A 23,501-nucleotide genomic window follows, 5' to 3' on the forward strand; every position below is an offset into this window, starting at 1 on the left:
GAACAGTCCCATTCAAGTTAATAGGACTGAGCTGCAATACCAGGCACAGCCGCTACTCAATGGATGGAACTGTGCCTGTTAAACAATGAAGGGAATGTGGCACTCGTTACTCCACTGGGAGTCGGACACCTATCCTAAGGATAGCCCATCAATATCAATGTCCTTGAAACCCACTCAACCATTGACGAAGCAGGACAAGTATGCTGGTCATGAGTGGCAGGACGTTGCCACATCAGGATGAGCATACTTGTCCTGCTCATCAAGTAGGCAGTGCCCGTGTGATCAGGACCGCGGCAATAGCTGTAATAGACAGACGCAGCCCAGCTCTAATGACATTAACCCTTTAAATGTTGCGATCAACGCTAATCACAGTATTCAAAGCAAAAGAGTACAGAATATCAGAACACAGCTAATGTACTCAAGTAATGCACATTTTTTCTAATAAATAAGCTTTATTCAATAAAATTTCCAAAACATAAAATAATATACACATGTTTGGTATCATCATGACCGTATCAATCTGCACAATGTATAGCATCATTTAAGATGATCAGTGTATGCTGTAAAAAAAAAAAATATAAACTTCAGTGGAACTGTTTTTTTTTTCCGCATTTTTTTTCCCACATTTTTTTTCCCACATTTTTTTTATATTAGACGCTAATGTATATGTATCAAACATGGCACCTACATAAAGTGTGACTCATCCCGCAAAGGACAAAGCCTCATACAGCTACATTAAATAAAGAAGTTCCTTGAAGTACTTCTGTATAAGAGATATCACCACCGATCCGACCAAACTCGCATATGTATCAACAAGTTACATTTTTGGGGCAGTGTGATTCTCCACCAAATGTGCTGTAAATGTAGTCTTAGTTAAAAAAAAATTTGTCATGCTTATTCAGCAGAAAGAAAAAACATAACCATCTGCAGGTTAATCCTAATTAAAGTTTAAAGGAACCACACAATCTGCTTCTGACACTTTCATTGCTATATCAATTGCAGACATTTATAACTCTTTGACCACCAAGGGGTTTGCGCATTTCACCATACATGTACAGCACTGTGAAAGCGCGAGCTCAACAGCCGAGTCATTAGCGACCCTGGCATCTAAGGGGTTAGACAGAGGGAAGGTGCTTTGTTTGTCACCCCATCGCCCCTTCCGTGTGACACAATTGTGCAAAGCTGATGGCAACCAGAGGCATTACAATACCCCTAGGTCTGCTATCTTATTACACCTATTAGGATGTTTGTCAGCGTTATTCTGACAGGCATAATACATTGCAATACAGAAGTATGTCAGCATTTTATATGAGCAATAAATTGATTGCATGGTCAAGTTCCCTAGTGAGACTACAATTTTTTTTTTCTAAAGTTGCGTAACATAATTAAAAAACAGAAAAACTTTTTCCCTATTTAAATGCTTTATTATGTCAAAAACTAAAAATAGAAAAAGGAACAATAATTGGTGTGCCGTGTCCATAAAGCAAACTATAAAATGATCACATTATTTAACCTGAATGATAAAGGCTGTAAAAAAAATATTAAAAAATGGCAGAATTGCTGTTTTTAGTTATTCCCATCTCACAAAACAAGGAATAGAAAGCGAGCAATTAGTCGTATGTACCCCAAAATAAAACGAATAAAAACTTGGATGGAAAAAAAAAAATTAGGAATGGCAGAATATGGCGATACAAAAAACAGATTTTTTTAAAGTGATTTTATTGTGCAAAATTAGTAAAACATTAAAAAAAACTATATACATTTGGTAGCGCTGTAATCTTGCTGACCCACATAATAAAGTTAACATGACATTCATACCACACCCCAAAATAATGGTAGAATTGCTATTTTTTTTCTATTGTTACCTATATGTACCCCAAAATTGTGCCTTTAAAAATACAACTCATGCCACAAAAAAAACAAGCCCTCATGCAGCTACTTTGACAGAAAAATAAAAAAAATGGCTCTCAGAAGGCAGGTATGAAAAACAATAAAGATTACCCCGTCATGAAGGACCAAACCGACTGCTGCGCCAAGGGGTTAAGGCCGGAATATACCATTTGAATAGGATGCAGCATTGTATTCATATGATACCCAATACATATGGCCAATTGTGGCAGTTGTTAATGATTGTTTATGGGGAAATTGCTCTGTGAAGTTTCTTGATGATGTTTTCTTCCAGCTGAGTGATTTATGCTAAGAAAGGATGGGCATTGCCAAGTCTTCTTTTTAATGTTTGCTTACAATGTTAGGAGAGTGAAATCTAGAAAGGAACAACAAAGCTCTCACTTGTGCATATATAAACAGAACAGGGAGGAAGTCATTGGTCACTACAGTCATACTGTCGCTTTATCGTGTGTTTCATCATCAGCCAGCAATTGTCTAGAATAGACAAACAATGAGCTCCCGTTATGACTGTCTGTCTACATCTTCCCCATCCCTTGTTGCCCATATTCAGACAATTCCTCTGTTTGTGCCATATTGTAATCTGTAAAGTTGCAGAGATAAGGCAGAAGTGTTTAGTTTATACAGTTGTGTAACATATCTGGAATCTATGGCTAAAAAATTCCGGGTCCTCTCATTAATTTAATGTAGATATATCCATCTCAAATTCAGCACCGTCTTCAGTCAGTACCAAACAGTTTACAATAGTGCAGGTATGACACAGATATAGACAGATCAGGCAAGAATAAAGCTGGCCATACAGTTTAGATAGCTGTCGGCCGAACTATCTTTTGGCTGATAGCTATTCCTCCCGACTCCCCCATACACATACAAGCTTGGCTTGGCCGAGTGTGCATGTGTTTTCAATAGGTAGAAGGGGGAAAGCCGCTACCAGACTCCTCTACTGATGATAAATTGAAATGTTTATAGGTGTAATCAATTCGGGTTGCTCTGTAGAGGCTTTTCATTGTGGAAATCAGTGGTGGTCCGAGATCATTGACCACTCATATGCCATAGATACACTATATAGCCAAAAGTATGTGAATACCTGACCATCACACCTATATGAGCTAGTTGGATGTCCCATTCCAAAACCATAGGCATTCATTTGGAGTTGGGCCCGCTTTTGTGGCTATAACAGCCTCCACTCTTCTAGAAAGTCTTTCAATGAGATTTTGTAGTGTGTCTAGGAGAATTCAGCTAAAAGAGCATTTGTGAGGTCAGGCACTGATGTTGGACGAGAAGCTCTGGCTTGTGTTCAATAGGGTTGAGGTCCAAGCTCTGTACCAGCCACTCGAGTTCCTCCACAGCTCGCCCAACCAGATCATTATGGACCTCACGTTGTGCACAAGGAGCACAGTCATGCTGGAACAGAAAAGTGCCTTCCCCAAACTGTTACCACAAAGTTGGAAGCGTACAATTGTCTAAAATATTGTTCTATTCTATCATGACATGGCTAAAATCCAATTATTTATTAAAAATCATATAGAGAATTTTTCTGCTTCTCCCTGTAAACAAGATATATGGAAAACAGTTTGGAGTCATTTGCATGTTCCACCATTTTAATTTATTTATGCCAGTATGAATGATAGACTGGTGGCATTTGAATATATTACATAACCACTCATAGGACATGGTTTTGAGTGGTCTTTTGATTCTTTGTATTTGATTGTCAACCTTGAATAATCCCCGAAAAATTGCCTTACTCCAAACCTAAACTAATTTTAACAAATGGCCCACAGTCACTAAATATTCCGCACATAGTCTACAGATGGCCTGAGTGGATAATTTATGAAATCACTAGTAGAATAAATATAAGTTTTTATTTATTTATTTTTGGAATTGACTTACTCCACTCCATTAAGTGGATATTAAAATGCAGATGTAGATGACATTTCGCATGGCCCAGCGTGTCTGAATGTTATTAGGATTTTTTTTAATAAATTGAAAATGTAAAACTTTCTAACTAATAAAACATCAGTAGCAATTCTAAGAAATAATTCATCTAAGAATCCCTTTGATGTCATTCCCAGGAAATGACAGCTCCCTTAACCAATATAGCAGCTTGTTTTATACTGTTCCGTTTCTCCATCAAACTTAAATAATTTTAGTAAGATCCATTGCATTGCTGATGGGCAAACCGCGTCGTCTTATTCTGATTACATATGACTTACTACCTATGCTGATTGAGGTGAGGCCCTTAGACCATCTTCGTTAACTAACTGAAGGATACTCATTTCTGTAATTCATCATGAAAAATATTATCAAACTAAGGATTTGATGGGAGGAAAATATATATGTAAATTCTGGAGCGGTCTATCAGAGATGTAGCTAAAAAAATTGGATGAAAAGTCATTTGCTGGAGAAAGAAGTTCCCATGTGTAACACCGGCTTATTTGCAATTTTATTTGCAATATAGGTTTACTTATTTAATATCGGATGAAGCTAACTTTGCAGATTATTATGGCAATATGAATTTAATGATTTTCTGCTGTATAATTTTGATAGGCAATTCTGTAACCTTTAAGATAGTTCTCACTAGAGAAAAAATGTGAACACAATATGAATAGCTTGGATGTGTTAACATTATCAACGGATATTGTATTTACTTATCTGTCAAGATAAAATAAAATGTTACTTTCCGATTATAAAGCCAGACTAAACTTTAAGATTAACATATCTCCAAGAGCAAATAATGTTTTATCGCTACAGGACATCTTAAGCTGATATAGAGAACTAAATATACTTGCTTCATGAGGTATAATCTGCCCAATCTTATTGGAACAAAATGGGTTATTTCTGCCATGCGGTCACAAACCATTTCGGTGAATATTGACAACCACTGGATAACACTTCTTAAATGTAGAGTAAAGGCCCATTTACACTGGGCGATTATTGGGCAGACAAGCGTTCATATAATGCTCATTGCCGATAATTGCCCTGTGTAAACAGGGCAGCGATCAGCAGATGAACGAGCAAACGATCGATCATCTGCTGGTCGTATAGTTTTAAAAAAGCAAAATATTGTTGTCGGCAGCACATCTCCCTCTGTAAACAGGAAGACATGCTGCCGACATGATGATAATGTATGGGGACGAGCGATCATGGTAACGACCGCTCGTCCCCATACTTAGCTCCTTGTGACAGAAGCAAACTAGTGCCGCTCAATGATGTTTTGTTGATCGGCGCTCGCAGCACCGGCCGAATATCGGCCTGTGTAATAGGGCCTTAAATCTACATCATCTTAGCCAATGTCATTCTATCTTATCTTGGAATCATGGGATATATCATTCCATATTTCATATGAGCAGACTAGATGATTTGATCAAATGTACTGAACATAGTAAATGCTATTTTTATCATGTTTTTTTTAAAATGTAAAATGCTTTTTCCTGCTAAGAAACTATATTATTAAATAGGCAAAGTAAGGTTTGGAGACACAGGAATCGGAATATTGTCCTGAAAGATTTGGATGAGAATTTTAATCCTGTATGTCTACATCTTTTTATGGTACTTATTTTGTTTTGGTGGCAAATATATAACTGGCACAGAATAAACATCTGAGTGCTGTAGCCTATAATAATACCAATCAACTAGAAATACATTTGTGTTATTTTAGTGACTTTAAGGGCCTATCCGAGTTGTTACATTTTTTTTACAAACAGCTGCAAATATCCTAAAATAAAATATCAATCAGTGCTCACTTATTTTTCCCCCCAGCCATCTATCGCTGACTATCTGGGGGTCATCTCAATGTTTGTTTACATGCAGCCAGCATGTGACTGCAGCAGCCAATCAGAAGCCTCAGCTGTGACGTGTTATATTCCTGGCATCATGACGCCCATCGCTGAGTGTTCACGCCAAGAATACAACACATGACCGCTGAGGCCTCTGATTAGCTGCAGCGGTAACATACTGGCTTTATGTAAACTATGGTCGGGAGGACCGCCGGAGCAACAGCGCTGGATCGCCAGGGGAAAGAATAGGTGGGCACTGATTGTTTTTTTTTTTTTCATTTTTAGTACATTTGCAACTGTTTGTAAAAAAAATGTAACAATTCGGATAACCTCTTTAAAGGAAAAAAGTAATGTCATGCAATGGTTGTTTAACATTTGCCATTAAATTTTATGGAAAAAAAATCTGACTTGTAGTACGTGAAAGTCATATTACATACGTGTCTTGACAGCCACATGGCACCATTAATGTTGTGATGAAGTCTTAATCTTAAAGGCTGTGACCACTTTTATTGCTCTGGTGCTCATAAAATAAAATATTAATCAACTTTGCATATAGTCCTGATATACAATAACCTACTCTTTTGTGTCTCTATGGTTACAGACTACAAACAAACCTATGTGTAGTCAGATTCTACAGTCATTTGTTAAACCACTCTATCTGCCCCCTCTTCAACTGTATGTAGGTTCGCAAGAAGAGAAGGCAGATGGAAGTAAGTGACACATAATAACAGAGTTGATGAGACTATACACTGGATTTGTTTGTATTCTGTAACCATGGAGACACATAGGCCTGTATAGAAGTTGTTAGTAGAAAATGGTAGGATTTATTTTTATAAATCAAGACTATAGCAAAGTTGCCTTTTTTCTTTTATTTTATATGCAATTCAGCAAAACGAAAAGTTCACATAGCCTTTAAGTAAGATATAATTTGTTGGAAAGTGTAAAGTATTTTATATCTGTGATTTTCGGTTTCTTTTTGTATACGTTTCTGTGTGTAATACTTTGCTTTTTCATCCTATAGATTGATTTTGAAGATGTGATTGCTGAACCAGAGGGAACTCACAGTTTTGATGGCATCTGGAAGGCAAGCTTCACCACTTTCACTGTGACGAAATACTGGTTCTACCGCTTGCTGTCTGCAATCTTCGGCATTCCGCTGTCACTTATCTGGGGCATTTACTTTGCCATTCTGTCATTCCTGCATATCTGGGCTGTTGTCCCATGCATAAAAAGCTACCTGATTGAAATTCAGTGCATCAGCCGGGTCTACTCCATCTGCATCCACACATTTTGTGACCCACTGTTTGAAGCCATCGGGAAGATGTTCAGCTTTGTTAAAATTTCTCTACGCAAAGAAGTATAAGTGACACTCAAACAGGTGCAGATAGTCAGAATTTATGTATACGTTTTAAAATCAGCAACATTTTATCGGCACTGATATAACATCAAACAGTCACTAAAGTGTGTGCCCACGGGCAAGTTTGTTTCCTCATAGAAGATTTTTGTCTAAAGAAGCTGTTATCGGCTTCTGTTGGCGCAATGTGATATACTGTTTTCTTTTCTTTTTATACACATATTACATGTCATGCTTACATGTTACAATCATAAAAATGTTACAAAACAGTTGGTTTAATGGTAAATGTTTTATTTGGCGAAAAATATTCTGCAGTTTGGATGAATAAAACTAGTGAATTATTCATTGAGTTTATTTAAAAAAACCAAAAGCAAAGCAATAGCAAAAAGGCAACAAATGTAAATAACTATATTTTGTTACTAAATTCTGTATACTGTATTCAAGAGGATTCCTACATGATTTCTGTGCCTAGCTTTGAGTAGTAACTAGTAAGGAAGGTCTGTTCAGCTTTTGTTCAAGCTCCAATATTCCTTCTTGGAATTGACTGATCTTTCATTGGCACTAAAGAATGGATACATAACCTGAAGAGTTGAATGAGAATACTTAACAGTGATCATGTGATATCTTTTTGAAAATCATGCCAATGAATATAACACCTTCTTATTAATACGAATTCCATATCAGATGTCTAACAAATTTCAAATCATAAGGTCACTTAATTATTGATGGTTTTTAATATAATGAATGACAATGGCTCCAGTCATCTATGACGTCAATTGTTAATGTACATGCTTTTAAAAAATATATAAACAATTCTAGTCGTCTTTCGGCAATCCATTTACGGCCCGACCACTCTTTCTTGGATGTCTACTTATGCAGATGTCAAGCACATTGTATTGTGAAATTCTATGCCATTTATTAAAATGTATATTTTGCTATGAACATCATACACTGTAAAATCTTACCTGAAATAATATTTCATGGTGCAGAATATTTATGAAATATGTTGCTACAAATTAAAGCCTGTGTCTGGCTAATATATGACTATACTAATCAACATATATATACCATCTAATTTACTTAACTTGTGTACAATATAGTGGACTCTTCATCGTTACTTGTTCTAGTATTTTGAAACGTAAAGTGATATATAGACATATATATATATATATATATATATAATATATATATATATATATATGTATTGTACATATATCATGTTATGTGTCTAAGGAACTAGCTCAGATGCTTCCTTTACACCTGATCGGAAAAATATCGCTCCTTCTCTGTCTACTGAGGACTAACAACTAGGAACTAGTTAAGTGTGCTTTGTACTACTCTTACACTATATATACTAAAAAAAAAAAAAGTTAATGAAAGTGCCATTTTTATTATGTCTATGATGCATGCTGCTTCCAAGTGCGCTGGCTGTCAAGATTCTTTGTGAACTTATTATAATAGTTATTTACACACCAAAACTAACTACTTCATTTATTCCACTTTTTCATTTATCTCACATCTCGTTGGTTTCTTTGGCTAAAAGTTTCTGCGAAATCAAAACTATAAACAACATATTAATGAAAGACTTAAATATATAAATAAATATAAAAAATAGAATATGTAATTCCTGATTATAATAAAACAGTCAGTATTTTTGCTATCTTGTGAACATCATGAATAGTATATTAATGAGTTAAAATGGTATAGGGGCTTTACGAATTCAATGTGTTTAGATAATAGATGCCTCACCAACTGTGCTAACATGATTGTTTGAACATGAACGATGGTAGCTGTGAACTGCTGGAGTAGCATTTAGAAATGTGAAATGCCGTCTTATACAAGGTTATCAGTAAGAGTACCAGCTGTACATAACCTAGATAGCCGTGATTGGAAACTACAGAAAAGGACAAACCTTACTAAGACCAGTAATATGCAAAATGTATAAAGTGTAGTGCACACAAAAAGCAGGGGTATTTCCCATATCAACCAATCAGATTTAGGGTAGGTTAGAACACAGCGATCTGATTGGTCACTATGGGAATCTGCCGCACCAGTACTTCTTGTATATATTTGCTCCAGTAGTTGGCTTTATCACTCTAGCGAGAACTAGAGTTTCTTTAGCAGTATTAAACCTTTACAGATTATTACACACATTCTAATAAATGCAGCATTTAAGTTTTCCTGCTCCTTTATTTTTATACCATGGAAGTGTAGGTTTAGTTTTGCTGAGAATTGCTATCTCATTTACAATTCCATCAGTGGCTCCTCACTTATTCCTTGGAAACATATTACAAAAGGTCACCTTTATAAATGACATTGAAAATTGACCAAGGTGGAGTTTGCGAATTTCAGCAGAACTGAATCTCCTTTTTTAAGCTTAGACCTTGTTGCAATTTTTACTGTCCTGTTTTACCTCTTTCAGGTTCTCCCATAATGAGAAAGTACACAAAATAATGTCAGTTGTTTATTGCTTTAGAGGCGTACACCTACATTAAGATTGTACAACATGATTCAATCAGCATAGGGTCTTCTATAGCAACCAATCAGAGCACTAACCTGACTGCAGAAATACAAACAGTGACATGATAGGTTGCAACAGACCACATCGATCCTTCTTGTCTTTGCTAGTTTGTATACACGGGCTTCAATGCATTTTGTAAATCTCTGGGCTTCTTTTATTTATATATATATATATATATATATATATATATATATAGCTATCAGCAAAGAGAAAACCAGGGCCAATCTAGTATACCCTTCTAACTAATTATAATCAGTTATACTCTCCTTTGGAGAGTGAAAAAACATTTTTTAGTACACACCCAGTTGCAATTCAGTCCACAAGCCAAGATCACACACCTTGTATAGATGTGTTTATATCAACATGAATATGCTTACAGCAAAGTGTATGGGCGCAATAAAAATATAGACTTCAATGATGGCTACAAAGTATAGTCATTCATTTATACATAAACATCCTGGCAGGGTGGTCCTCTGACATCCGCTCAAGGACTAAATTGCAATGAAGTGTACAAGAGCAGATTCAGAGTCCCGAGGAACCCCATTAAGAGGCTTTGTGATGTCATAAATCAGTTCTTCCGGCACAAGTTGTGTGTAGAGATGTATTGTGATGTCATCTTTTTGTTCTCCTTTTAGATTACACAAGGATATTTTCTGCTACATAAACACAATATGACAAATGACTTCTGGAATACTGTTTGTGATGTACTCTAATGTCATGTAAGCGATTTACTTTCAATGTAAAGCAACTGCTGTTTGAAACGTAGTCATATTTACAATGTAACACATACTGTATTCAATGTACAAGGAGAGATGTGCACAATAAAAGGTTTAACGTGTTTAGAGTTAGTTATTTGATAAATGTGTGGAAACATGCTGTCATGTAAAAATGTCACTATTATTTGTTCCATGGGATGTGAGCTGTTCTTCAATAATTCACAGTGTACACAGAAGCCTACCTGATGGTCATGTTGGGATTGGATGACGAGTTATGTTAACAAAAGGTTTAGTTTTAATAACCTTCCAAGTGTTAAGCACAAGAGAAAATGCGGAGCAAAATCTACATATATGGTAATGTTGCACAGGACTAACTTTAATCCACTTTCTTTTAGAGGGAACTTTGTAATGCCCTTTTAAAATAGGCTTTTAAAACTACAAACAACTTTTAAGATATTTTGAGATTTATGTCTAACATCATTCTTAGTCGTACGCCCTAGTTCCACAACCAAAAATATCTCTTGCCAACATAAATCACATTGCTTTTATGGTATGTTGTGCACATAAATTTATAATGAACGGTTCTATAGACTGGTTGTGGTATAACATAAAGTGTAATCTACAGAAGAAGTGACAAATGTTATTGATAGTTTAACCGGTTTATGGTGTTATACGGTATAACAATAATCGGGTGACAGTAATGATATTATTTTAGTGTAGACTCTACAAAATTAGATTAAGTCTTCACGTATGTTACATGTTTGATAAAGGGGATACATCAAAAATAGTAGGTGGGCAGCTGGGAAGACGGGGTCTGTTGTGGCATGTCCCCCGGGTGCTGGTTGCCTTGACCAGGCTATTTAGATACAGAGCTAGGGCAGCAAGCAGAATCTTTGCCCTAGGGGAAGGAAGAAAAGCATATGACTCTGATGTTAGGAACCACTATAGTGGTATGACCACCAAAATAATAGATTATTGGGTCAAAACTGCAGAATGGATAAAAGTTTGGTCATTAGAGTGACTTTTACAATGCAGTTGTTTTACAGATCATTATTTTACTAGCTGACATCCAAGACCTAGAAATAAGCATGCTGGTCAAGAAGTATGCTGAACAGGTATAGGTGCAGAATTAGAAGAACTTTTAATACATATCAAAACACAGAGAAGATAAGATATGCAGCAGAGCTAAGGTTGTAAGCATAGTTAAGCGGTATTGCTATGTAGCACAACTCATATCTACTGAGTAATCTCCACAAGTGACTTATGGTGCAGGTAAGAAACAAATTTAGTTCTGCTAAATATGTAGATAACATATTTAAAGGGGTATTCCCAAGTAATAATGTTATGTCATGCCACTGGGATGTGCCATAACATTATGATCACTGGTGGTCCAACCTTTAGTGGGTGGCTGAGAGCGTCGTTGTGCAGTAAAAATCTGCAAAGGGGCAGCAGCGCTTAAAGAGGCTCTGTCACCAGATTATAAGTGCCCTATCTCCTACATAATCTGATCGGCGCTGTAATGTAGATAACAGCAGTGGTTTTTATTTTGAAAAACAATCATTTTTGAGCAAGTTATGAGCAATTTTAGATTTATGCTAATTCGTTTCTTAATAGACAAATGGGCATGTTTTTACTTTTTACCAACTGGGTGTTGTACAGTGAAGTGTATGACGCCGACCAATCAGTGACTAATCCGTGTCCTACACTTCTCATTGTTCCAGCCCAGCTTCTTTCACTGCACAATCTCACTGTAACAATGGGCTGGAAAAATGAGAAGTGTATGACGCTGATTGGTCACTGATTGGTAGATTGCTCTGTACAACGCCCAGTTGGTAAAAAGTAAAACACGCCCAGTTGTCTATTAATAAACTAATTAGCATAAATCTAAAATTGCTCATAACTTGCTCAAAAATGATTGTTTTTCAAAATAAAAACCACTATGGTTATCTACATTACAGCGCCGATGAGATTATGTAGGAGATAGAGCACTTATAATCTGGTGACAGAGCCTCTTTAACTAGTGCTGTGGCTCCTTCATTCTGAGGATTGGTGGGGTCCTAGCAGTTAAATCACCACCAATGAATAAGTGATGGCATATACTAGCGATGTGCTAAAACTTATTTTAGTGGAAATCCCCTTTTACTCATAGTGACAATATTGAGACAAGGACAAGTAGAAACACAGAACCAGAGATATTCTACACATGTAATGCCTAGTAATAGTATCTCCCATAAATGTCTAAAAATAGGAGTCCAACTGCTTGGAGGAGGAGAACACTGGAGAGGCCTTCCATTTTCGGCAGGATGGATCCATGGATTTATTAATATATGAGGGATTCTGACCTTATCATCTCTATGGTGTATGTAATTGGGAGCTTGTTCCCACTCAGCCTTACAGTAGTTTTTTGGTCTTATTAGACTTGAATAGAGCCCAGTCGGATCTTTCGTAGCCCAAACACCTTAAGATTTGCAAGGAGCTTTGCATTTAGAAATGCCCTTCTGCATATTGTTGTAAGACAGGGTGTTTACTGTGGTGTCTTTGAGGTGAGTTACTTTCAGCTGATCCAGGCTGGTCATTTACCTCTGACCTCTCTCATTGACAAGGCATTCTTGCTTCAGGTCAGCGGATTTGTTTTCTTGTTTCCGTGTAAACTCAACAGGCTGTTGCACATGAAAATCCAGAGTGATCAGCAGTTTCTGAGATTCTCAAATGATCCTGTCTGGCACCAACAATCAATCCATGGCCACATTCACTGAGTTTAGATCTGTTTCCCATTATAGTTATTTTTTTAGCAACGACTGAGTCTCTTGACCATGTCTGCGTGCTTTTATGCACGGATTTCTGCCATATGATTGGCTAAATGGATATTTTCATTATTGCTCAGGTAGGTGTACAGGAGAACCTAATAAAGAAGTCACTGATTATATAAAGTATGTATCTACTGTATATATAACTTATCAATACTGAACTGAATTCAACCTTTAGGTGTTTTTTTTTTCCTTTTTGGCTCTTCAGATATAACCATTCATTTCTTAGATCCTACTCTTAGAGAATCTCAGTGTCTCTGAATTTGGCGTTGTCACTAAACAGCTTAAGACCTCTCTGATCAGAGAAATATAAAGTTACTAAAAGACACAAAGGAATCTCTGTATCAATGTTATTAACAGGGAAATCCAAAATCTGCAAACCTGAGATTTTGTACGGTGTCAGTTTAATAAGTATATTGAACTGGTTTCGGTCCAGGGTATTTTGAGTCTTCAGGACCAGACTCAGTTTAACTGTTTTTAGTACATATTAGTTTAACAGGCTATAACTTTTTTCTTTGTTGGGCGATCGGCACAAGTTTTTTTAAAAATTATTTTTATACATATAATTTTTGTTCTAGTTATTTTTTCTGGTAAGCATTTCGTGTTAACCTAAAATAGGTTGACATAGTTATTGTCTACCGTTAATCTTAATATATTACAGATCAATTTGGGGTAATTGTGTTGGGGCTAGCAGTATAACAATGATTGGTGGAAGTTTTTTTTTTTAGAGGTGTTTGTTTTAGACGCTACTGTGCTACTTTATTCAGGGGGCACAATGTTTGGTGCTACTATATTCAGAGGCACAGTAAATGGCGGTATTATATTCAGGGGCATTTTGTGTGGCGGTATAATATTCGAGAGCACAGTGTGTGGCGGTATTATATTCAGGGGGCACAGTGTGACTATGGGGAGTTTGTGTTAGTCTCTGCAGAGACAAGTCGTGGTCAGGAGAAGCCATCATTGTACTCTGGGCCAGATAGTGAAGAAAAGGAAGGAGAGCAACTCCAATCAGAGAAGACATCACCTGTGAGTCCCTTTATCAACTTGTTGTGTATTCAGGCTGTGACTGTGTTTGACATATTCACTTGTACACTCAGCAGCATAATGATGTGAGGTACTATTCTTTATTGTAAAACAACAAATCAGCGTACCCTTACCATTGTTCAGATAATTCTGAAAGCTGTAGTTTTACATGGTACAAACTTATATGGCAATGACTATGCAATTGATCCATGTGCTGAACATAGTTATGGTGGTGTATTTATATTATGAGCTTAGTTCTAGTATTATATTTATGTACTGAGCTTGATACTGGTGCTGTATTTATCTACTGAACTTTGTTCTGTTGCTGTATATATGTACTGAGTTAAGTTATGGTAGTGTATTTATGTACTGAGCTTGGTTTGTGTGCTGTATTTATGTACTGAGTTTGGATCTGGCACTGTATGTAATGAGCTTAGTTCTGGTGCTGTGTATATGTACTGTGCTTTGTTCTGATGCTGTATATATGTACTGAGCTTGTATCTGGTGCTGTATTTATGTACTGAGCTTGGATCTGGCACTGTATGTAATGAGCTTAGTTCTGCTGCTGTAAAGGATCTACCAGACACTGCTTCTGTGTCGACACCCGTGGTTAGTCAGTCTGCACCTGCTCCTAAGTCTGGTCGAGTGACCCCTCCTTCTACCAATCAGGCTGGGAGGCTGAGGAGTGGGAGAGCCTATCACAGCCTGGCCAGACGGAGCTAGCTCCCACCCCCTGTCTGTTTCCTGGCTCTGCTGCTGCTGCTTGTACTTTTGTCCTCTGCTCCATATTGACCCTGGCTTACGGACTACTCTCCTGCTCTGCGTTTGGTACCTCGTACACTCCTGGTTTGACTCGGCTCGTTCACTACTCTCCTGCTCTGCGTTTGGTACCTCATACACTCCTGGTTTGACTCGGCTCGTTCACCACTCTTGTTGCTCACGGTGTTGCCATGGGCAACTGCCCCGTTCCCCTAGCTTCTGTGTACCCTTGTCTGTTTGTCTGTCGTGCACATAGTGAGCGTAGGGACCGTCGCCCAGTTGTACGCCGTCGCCTAGGACGGGCCGTTGCAAGTAGGCAGGGACTGAGTGGCGGGTAGATTAGGGCTCACCTGTCTGTCTCCCTACCCCGTCATTACAGCTGCTGTGTATATGTACTGTGCTTGGTTCTGATGTTGTATATATGTACTGAGCTTGTATCTGGTGCTGTATTTATGTACTGAGCTTAGTTCTGGTGCTGTGTTTATGTACTGAGTTTTGTTCTGGTGCTATAGTTAAATTATGAGCTTGGTTTCCGTACTATAATTATATACTGAGCTTTGTTCTGGTACTGCTTGGTTCAAGTACTGTATATATGTATTGAGGTTGGTTCTGGTGCTGTATTCATTATCTGAACTTGGTTCTAATACTGTATTTATGTCCTGATTTTGGATCAAGTATCATATTTATGTAATGAGCTTAAAGCTATCCTCCTGGTTTCCTCTTACTAGGGTTCATTTCCCTCAGTATATTTGTGGAAGTTACCTGATCATTCTTTTCTCACTGGTGGTTTAGCATTCTGTACTTTATAATCATTCTGCCCTTACTATTATAAAAATCTGCTCTCTCTGTACTGACTTCGTAATGAACTTGTGCTGGACTTGTGTTTGTACACAGCAGCCAATCTGAGGAAACAGAGCTGCAGTAAAGCGGGAGAAAGTGCAGCCTGAACCAATGATGAGAAAGGAGGTGTGTCACAGACTACATCGGACTCCCTGTAGGAACTGTAGCTAAGCTGTAGTTAAAGATCAAAGCTCTGAACCAATGGAGCTGAGCTAAAAAGCACCAAGCAGGCATGGACTGAGCTTCATTGTTATACTAGTGAGCTTAGTTCAGGTACTGCAATTCTGTAATGAAGTTAGTTCTGGTACTACTCCGCTTGTTTCTGGAACCGTATTTCTGTAATGAGTTTAGTTCTGGTACTAATGAGCTTGATTCTAGTACTATATTTATGTATTGAGCTAGTTTCTGGTACTGTATCTGTACACTAAGCGTTTGTGTTTGGGTGCTGTGACAAAAAGCTTATATAGTGTACTTGGAATAGTGTATTTATTTTATTTGATTATTAATGTAGGGAACCTGTTGTTAAATATTTGAATCCTACCCCTGCCTGAATCCGTGGGGAGGCAGTGAAGTTTGGAAACTTGGGGCATAATTGACAGCGGGTGTCCTCATCACTTTACTTGAGACAGCCAGTGCAGGTTCCTTGTGTTGGGAGGGGTTATCAAACTCAGTAGATGAAGATAAAATTATAAACTGCATTTTATCTTCACTAGCAGATTCTGCATCAGATCATACCATGTTGTATGCCTCCTCTGAATAGTAAAACCTCTAGACAGAGTGTAAGGCCCTGTTCACACTGAGTTTTTTTTACATGTTTTTTGATGCAGAAACCGCATCGGAAAACGCACCAAAAAATGGCCGAAAATGCCTTCCATTTATTTCAATGGGAGGCAGACGCGTTTGTTTACCGCGAGCAGTAAAAAACGCTCGCGGTAAAAAGAAGCGACATGACCTATCTTCAGGCGTTCATGGCTCTGACCTCCCATTGACATCAATGGGAGGCAGAGAAACATATTTCGCTGCGTTTTTGCCCATGGCACTCAATGGGCGCGAGCGAAAAATGCCGCAAAAAACGCAGCAAACAGCGTGCAGGCAGATCAAAATCTGTTTGGAATTTTCAGGCAGAATTTTCTGCCTGCAAAAAACTCTGTGTGAACAGGCCCTAAGGAGATTTAACTAAGTTCACCCTTCCCAAATTACATCCTATGGTTTGTGAAATGTCTCTTTTCAAATAAGTTACCTGGCCCTTTAATTGACTATCTGAATGCCAGAATGTGAGGAATTTTAGATATGATGCTGTTTTGCCGTATTGTCTTGCAGGTTCCTGGAAGAGGCAGGCCGCGATATTCTGCGGTGCAGCTGATCATTAGTGAAGCGAGGTGGCATTGAGCTTGTCAGTAGAGGGACCTGGCAAATCCTGGAAGAATCTGGTGTTGGCAAGTAGAGTGTGGTGACTCCAATACACTGCGCTACCACACTGGTAGGAGGATAGACCTGAAGAGGCATATAAGGGGGATTTTCGCACCCAAAGGTGGATTGAGCGGAAGAACTGCATGAAGTATAGAGGGAGCTGGGCTGGAGAATCGGTGATCAGAGTAGGCTTGTCGTTCTGCAGGAGGGCAGCAGAAGGCTGGAGGCCAGTGGTGTAACTACCGCCGTAGCAGCAGTAGCGGCTGCTACGGGGCCTGCGGCATGGGGGGGGCCCGTGTCGCCCGCCGGCACGGGCCCTCACCATGGCCGGAGGCTCCGCTAGCAGCCGCTATGGCTGCTACAGCGGGACGCCACTGAAGACTACGGCAGAGCAGGGAGGTATCTCCCCGCTCTGCCATTAAACAAAAGACATGTATCCCCTATCCACAGGATAGGGGATACGTGTGTGATCGCTGGCAGTGATAGGGAGAACGGGGGACTGAAAGTCCCCTGAAGTTCTCCATCACAAACCTCGGACTTCCGGGGTCTGTGTTGGCAGCTCCATAGAAATGAATGGCGCGCCGGTCGCGCTTGTGCGCATGCGTGACCAGCGCTCCTTTCATTTTTAGTGAGCTGCGTAGATGCCGGAAGTCAGAGGTTAGTCATGGAGAACTTCGGGGGACTTCGGTCCCCCGTTCTCCCTATCGCTGCCAGCGATCACACATGTATACCCTATCCTGTGGGTAGGGGATACATGTCTTTTGTCGGACACACTGTAGGTCGCATTTTTTTGGGAGGGGGGACGCTGTATGGCGTTCCCTACAAGGGGGGGACGACGCTGTATGGCATTCCCTACAGGGGGGGCTGTATGGCGTTCCCTACAGGGGGGGGCGCTGTATGGCATTCCCTACAGGGGGGGCGCTGTATGGCGTTCCCTACAGGGGGGGGGGGCTCTGTATGGCGTTCCCTACAGGGGGGGGGGCTCTGTATGGCGTTCTCTACAGGGGGGGCTGTATGGCGTTATCTACAGGGGGGGGCTGTATGGCGTTATCTACAGAGGGGGTTGTATGGCGTTATCTACAGGGGGGACTGTGGCGTTATCTACAGGGGGGACTGTATGGTGTTATCTACAGAGGGGATCTGTATGGCGTTATCTACAGGGGGGCTGTATGGTGTTATCTACAGGGGGGCTGTATGGTGTTATCTACAGAGGGGGCTGTATGGCGTTATCTACAGGGGGGACTGTATGGCGTTATCTACAGGGGGGACTGTATGGTGTTATCTACAGAGGGGGTCTGTATGGCGTTATCTACAGGGGGCTGTATGGCGTTATCTACAGAGGGGGCTGTATGGCGTTATCTACAGGTGGGGTTGTATGGCGTTATCTACAGGGGGGGGCTGTAAAAAAGGCACTATCTACAAGGGGGGGGGGTTGTGTGACACCCAGGGGAGGGGGGGCCCCAGTCAAAAGTTTGCTATGGGGCCCAGTCTTTCCTAGTTACGCCCCTGCTGGAGGCTGCAGCTTCTGAGAGTGGATCTGGGAAGGTGAAACAGATCTGTGTAGAACTGAGGCTGCTGTGGTGTGTAGTGCAGTCGGAGGCCTGAGTCACGTAGCAGTGTGTAAGTTATCAGACTACATCTATGGTCTAGAACAGAGAGAAGCAGGCTGTGGAGGAGGGTGACCTAACAAATACAAGCGGCAATCGTTGAAACAGTCCCGGTGGCAGGGTATTTTACCATAATGGCATGGTATCTCTTTGGGAGTCTGCTGGGGGGCTATGGAGATACAGCCCGTAAGTGCGTAGGCAGTAGGGAATGAGCTTTACTGTGCTTAAAACATGGGAAAGTCTGTAGTGGACCTAGTAGGGGAGATAAGGGGTTCCCTGAACAGGTGGACAAGGAAGGAAGCTACAAGATTCCCTGGAGACCTAAAACCTGGCCTGGCAATTGTAGTCCTGGTAAAGGCTGGACTACATTACAATCATTAGAGCAGGAAGCGGTAGGTGATCCTTGAGAATAGGCTACCTGTATCCTGGATTAACTGGAAAGTGATAGAAAGGAGACCTGGGTGAGGTCTGGAGACCTCATGGTAAAACTGCCTGTTGGGTAGTGGTCAGAAGAATATTGGATAATGGTGTCCTGAAGTAAATTGCCCTAGGGGGTGGGCTTTAATCTACTGGGTAACAAGGGCCTGGACAAGTGGGTCTGGAAGGTGTAGAGAGGCACTTACAGAGCGCAGATAGAGGGAGAATGATATCTTACAGAAAAAGCGTGAAATCCAGGTTGAAGTGGAGAGCTGTGTGAAGTAAAAACTGAAGTGGGTCTTGGAAAGACTGGTAGAGTACTGTGGAAGGAGAAAGTATGGGAAAGGAAGTTTACTTGTTAAACTGTTATAGTAACGTTTAAAGGGATACTAACTTTTCAAACAACTTTGTCATTTGCATACTGTAACAATTTAGTTGTTTTATCCGTGCATATTCTGTGTAACGTTACTGCCACTAGGTGTCTCCCTTCCTGTAATCTACTGTCCACCCCCTTTGGTCAAGCAAAGTCCGTCCCTGCTTCCAGAGCAGGGGAGACGGACTGCAAAAAGTGGGGGGGTGTCTCTACACTACCTGGCAATTGTTACGTCTATGGCCGGGGGTTGTCGTTCAGACTTACCCCTTGACGATCCCGGCCATGGACATCTCTCTTCTCGGCGTCCGCTCCCTCCAGGGAGACGCCGGCGCTCTCTTCCGGGTCCTCGGACTGTTTCCCGCAGGGCACGAGCACCCGCGCGTGCACGAGCGCCCGCGCGTGCACGAGCGCCCGCGCGTGCACGGCCTTAAAGGGCCAGTACACGTCCAGCTGTCAAACATCAATTATCAGCCCAAATTGCTGCTGGACTATAATAAGGGGCCCTGCCCATTGGTTCCTTGCCTGAGCGTTGTTGTATACCCTAGTTTGTCTTGCAAATGTTCTCCCAGTGTCTTCCAGTTCCCAGTGTTACCGAGTCCTGCTGCCTGTACCCTGTATCCTGTGCTATCATATCTACAAGTGAATGACAAGTCGTGCATTCCGCTGCATCCACGTTGTCACCTGTTGTGAAAGTCAAGTCCTGCGTCCGCTACTGTCTACATTGCCTCAGGTACCCGCTCTGAACTATAGACATTGTTTTGTACCTTGTTGGTCAGCTGCTACCCCGCTACCCTGTACGGCCCAGTGGGTCCACACCCCGCGCCGTGACAGTACGCTCAGGCCATGGACCCTGCTGGCCAAGTCAAGAGCCTGTCATCCTCCCAAGCCATGCAGGCGGACCTGCAGGATCCGCAAGCATGACAGGATCAACTCTTTGTCGCAGTAGACTCCATGGCACAGCATCTAGGTGTGCTAGTTACTTCCGTCACCACTCCTATTCAAGCTTCTCTGATCGACCCTCCTGCTACACCTCTTAGCAGCCCCAGTTCGGACTATCGGTTCTCGCTGCCATTGCCACCTCGGTTCCATGGAGACGCAAGTTCGTGCAGGGGGTTTCTGAATCTATGCCAAATCCACTTCACTCTGCACGCCCGAGCATTTCCATCGGACGGAGCAGGGATCGCCTTCATTATGTCCCTACTCGCCAGCAAGGCCCTGGCATGGGCGAATCCAATCTGGGAACGACAGGGACCCGAGACTTCCAGGGGTTTGTGCGGTTGTTCCGTTCCATATTTGAGGAGCCTGGACGTGCCTCATCGGCAGCCACTGCTATTTTTAACCTGCGTCAGGAGGACGTCTCCATGGGCGAATACACCATCCAGTTCCGGACTCTGGCAGGAGAATTGTCCTGGAACAATGAGGCCTTGGTAGCATCCTTCTAGCATGGCCTATTGCCTGAGATCAAGGACGATCTGGCTGCTCGAGATCTCCCAGCTGCCCTGGACGACCTGATTCTACTGGCTACCCGTTTGGACATAAGGCTCAGAGAGAGATCCCAAGAGATTCTACAGGAGAAACGGCTTCCTAGACTGGCGCCCAACTTCCAGCAACCCCTCTTGCCTTGTTCTTCTGCTGTGTCCGAGGTTCCGATGCAGGTGGATCGGCTTAAACTGTCCGATCAAGAAAAACAGCGCAGGCGCACCTTTGGACTCTGCCTATATTGCGGCCTCGCTGGCCATGTCGTGCGTTTGTGTTCCCAGAGGCCCAAGAGACCACAATGCCTGGGATTGGTTGGAGAGATAACCCTGGGCGCTACTGCACTCAATAGAGAACTCTCATCCAAGCTGTTTATTCCTGTGACCATCGTCGCTGACGAGAGACCTCACCCAGTCTCTGCCTACCTGGACGCTGGTTCCGCAGCCAATTTCATCTGTCAAGACCTTGTGGACCTTCTTCAATTGCCTACTGTTTTGCTGGAGAGACCATTGATCGTTGCCTCGGTAGATGGACTGCCTTTGCCTGACCCAGTATTGTCTGCGACCAAGCCATTGAGACTCCAAGTGGGAGCTCTTCATTCTGAGCTTATCTCCCTGTATGTCCTGTCCAAGGCCGTCAACCCCGTGCTGCTGGGTTTGCCTTGGCTCCGTCTTCACGTTCCAGTCCTGGATTGGAATAGTGGAGAGGTTCTCCAGTGGGGTCCCAATTGTCTCGACCGCTGTCTGGTGAATGACAATCCATTCGAGCCTTTTCCGCATCAGTCATTGGCAGGGTTGCCTCCTTGTTACACTCAGTTCGCTGACGTCTTAGACAAAAAGGAGGCAGAGATATTGCCACCACATCGAGCATAAGATTGTCCTATCGACTTGGTTCCTGATTTGTTCCCTCCTCGCGGTAGAGTATACCCTTTCTCCTTGCCAGAGACCCAGTCTATGTCGGCCTACATTAAAGAGAATCTGGAGAGGGGTTTCATACGAAAGTCTTCATCCCCGGCCGGAGCCGGGTTTTTCTTAGTCAAAAAGAAGGATGGATCCCTTCGACCCTGCATTGACTACCGAGGTCTCAATCAGATCACGGTGAAGAACATGTACCTTTTGCCGTTGATTTCAGAGCTCTTTGCTTCTATACGGGGGGCAAAAATTTCTTCCAAGCTTGACCTGTGGGGGGGCTTACAATCTAATCCGGATCCGTCAGGGAGACGAGTGGAAGACTGCATTTAACACACGTGATGGACACTACGAATATTTGGTCATGCCCTTCGGCCTGTGTAACAATCCCGCAGTATTCCAAGAATTTGTGAATGACATTTTTCGTGATCTCCTCTATGTCTGTGTTGTGGTGTATCTCGATGATATCTTGATTTTTTTCCCCAGATCTTGTGACTCATCAGGGCGATGTCCGCCAGGTGTTGCTTCCATTAAGGGAGAATCATTTTTACGCCAAGTTGGAGAAGTGCGTGTTCCAAGAGAAGTCTCTACCCTTCCTGGGCTATATCATCTCTGATCAGGGTCTCAAGATGGACCCTGAAAAAGTCAAGGCTGTCCTGGAATGGCCACGTCCCCAAGGCTTAAGGGCCATACAACGCTTCCTGGGATTCACCAACTTCTACAGTTCATTCCCAACTTCTCTTCTTTGACAGCCCCCATTTCCACCCTCACTAACCAAGGTATGGACTCCAGAGGCGAAAGTCGCATTTGAAACCTTGAAAAAGGCCTTCAGGTCTGCCTCCATTCTGCACCATCCTGATGTATCCCTACAGTTTTCATTAGAGGTGGACGCCTCCTCTGTTGGTGCCGGTGCACTATTGTTCCAGAGGGGTTCGAAAGGCAAGACGGTGGTATGTGGTTACTACTCCAAGCTGTTTTCTTCTGCAGAGCGCAACTACTCATTGGAGATCGTGAGTTACTGGCCATCAAGCTGGCCCTGCAGGAGCGGAGACACCAACTGGAAGGCGCAGCTCATCCTATCCTGGTCTTCACGGACCACAAGAACTTGACCTACCTACAGACGGCTCAACGGCTGGGCCCTCGTCAAGCCAGATGGTCATTGTTTTTTGCACGGTTCCGGTTCGAACTCCACTACCGACAAGACTGTGAGGGCCGATGCCTTGTCTAGGTCATTTGAGACAGAGGACACTGTAGAGTCCCCACAGAATATTATCGATCCTTCCTGCATCTACTCTGTTAACCCTCTGCAGGTTAGAGACATTCCTCCAGGAAAAACTTTCGTACGGCTGGCAGACAGAGGAAGAATCCTTCGCTGGGGTCACAGTTCCAAGCTGGCAGGACACGCGGGTGCCCGTAAGACCCGAGACCTAATTGCCCGTCAGTTCTGGTGGCCCACGCTGCCAAAGACGTCATGGACTTTGTCTCCTCCTGTACGGTGTGTGCAGCCTACAAAGTTGCCCACGCCAGACCAGCTGGTCTGCTCCAACCACTGCCTGTGCCCGATGCCCCCTGGCGGCATATTACTATGGATTTTGTCACAGATCTGCCT

At 41.8% G+C, this 23,501-nt stretch overlaps 1 protein-coding gene across 2 annotated transcripts in view; it reads left to right on the plus strand.

Annotated features, from left to right (window-relative positions):
* Nucleotides 1-10,394, plus strand: part of CAV1 (caveolin 1) — a 48,408-nt gene extending 38,014 nt beyond the window's left edge. For both annotated transcript variants that reach the window (XM_075857118.1, XM_075857119.1), the window contains exon 3: nucleotides 6,703-10,394. In XM_075857118.1, coding sequence (XP_075713233.1) covers nucleotides 6,703-7,044 — 342 coding nt within the window. In that variant the 3' untranslated portion in view covers nucleotides 7,045-10,394. The remainder of the gene's footprint in view (nucleotides 1-6,702) is intronic.
* The last annotated feature ends 13,107 nt before the right edge of the window (nucleotides 10,395-23,501 follow it).

Source organism: Rhinoderma darwinii, chromosome 3, assembly GCF_050947455.1.
Source record: "Rhinoderma darwinii isolate aRhiDar2 chromosome 3, aRhiDar2.hap1, whole genome shotgun sequence".
In the NCBI taxonomy this organism is placed as follows: Eukaryota; Metazoa; Chordata; class Amphibia; order Anura; family Rhinodermatidae; genus Rhinoderma; species Rhinoderma darwinii.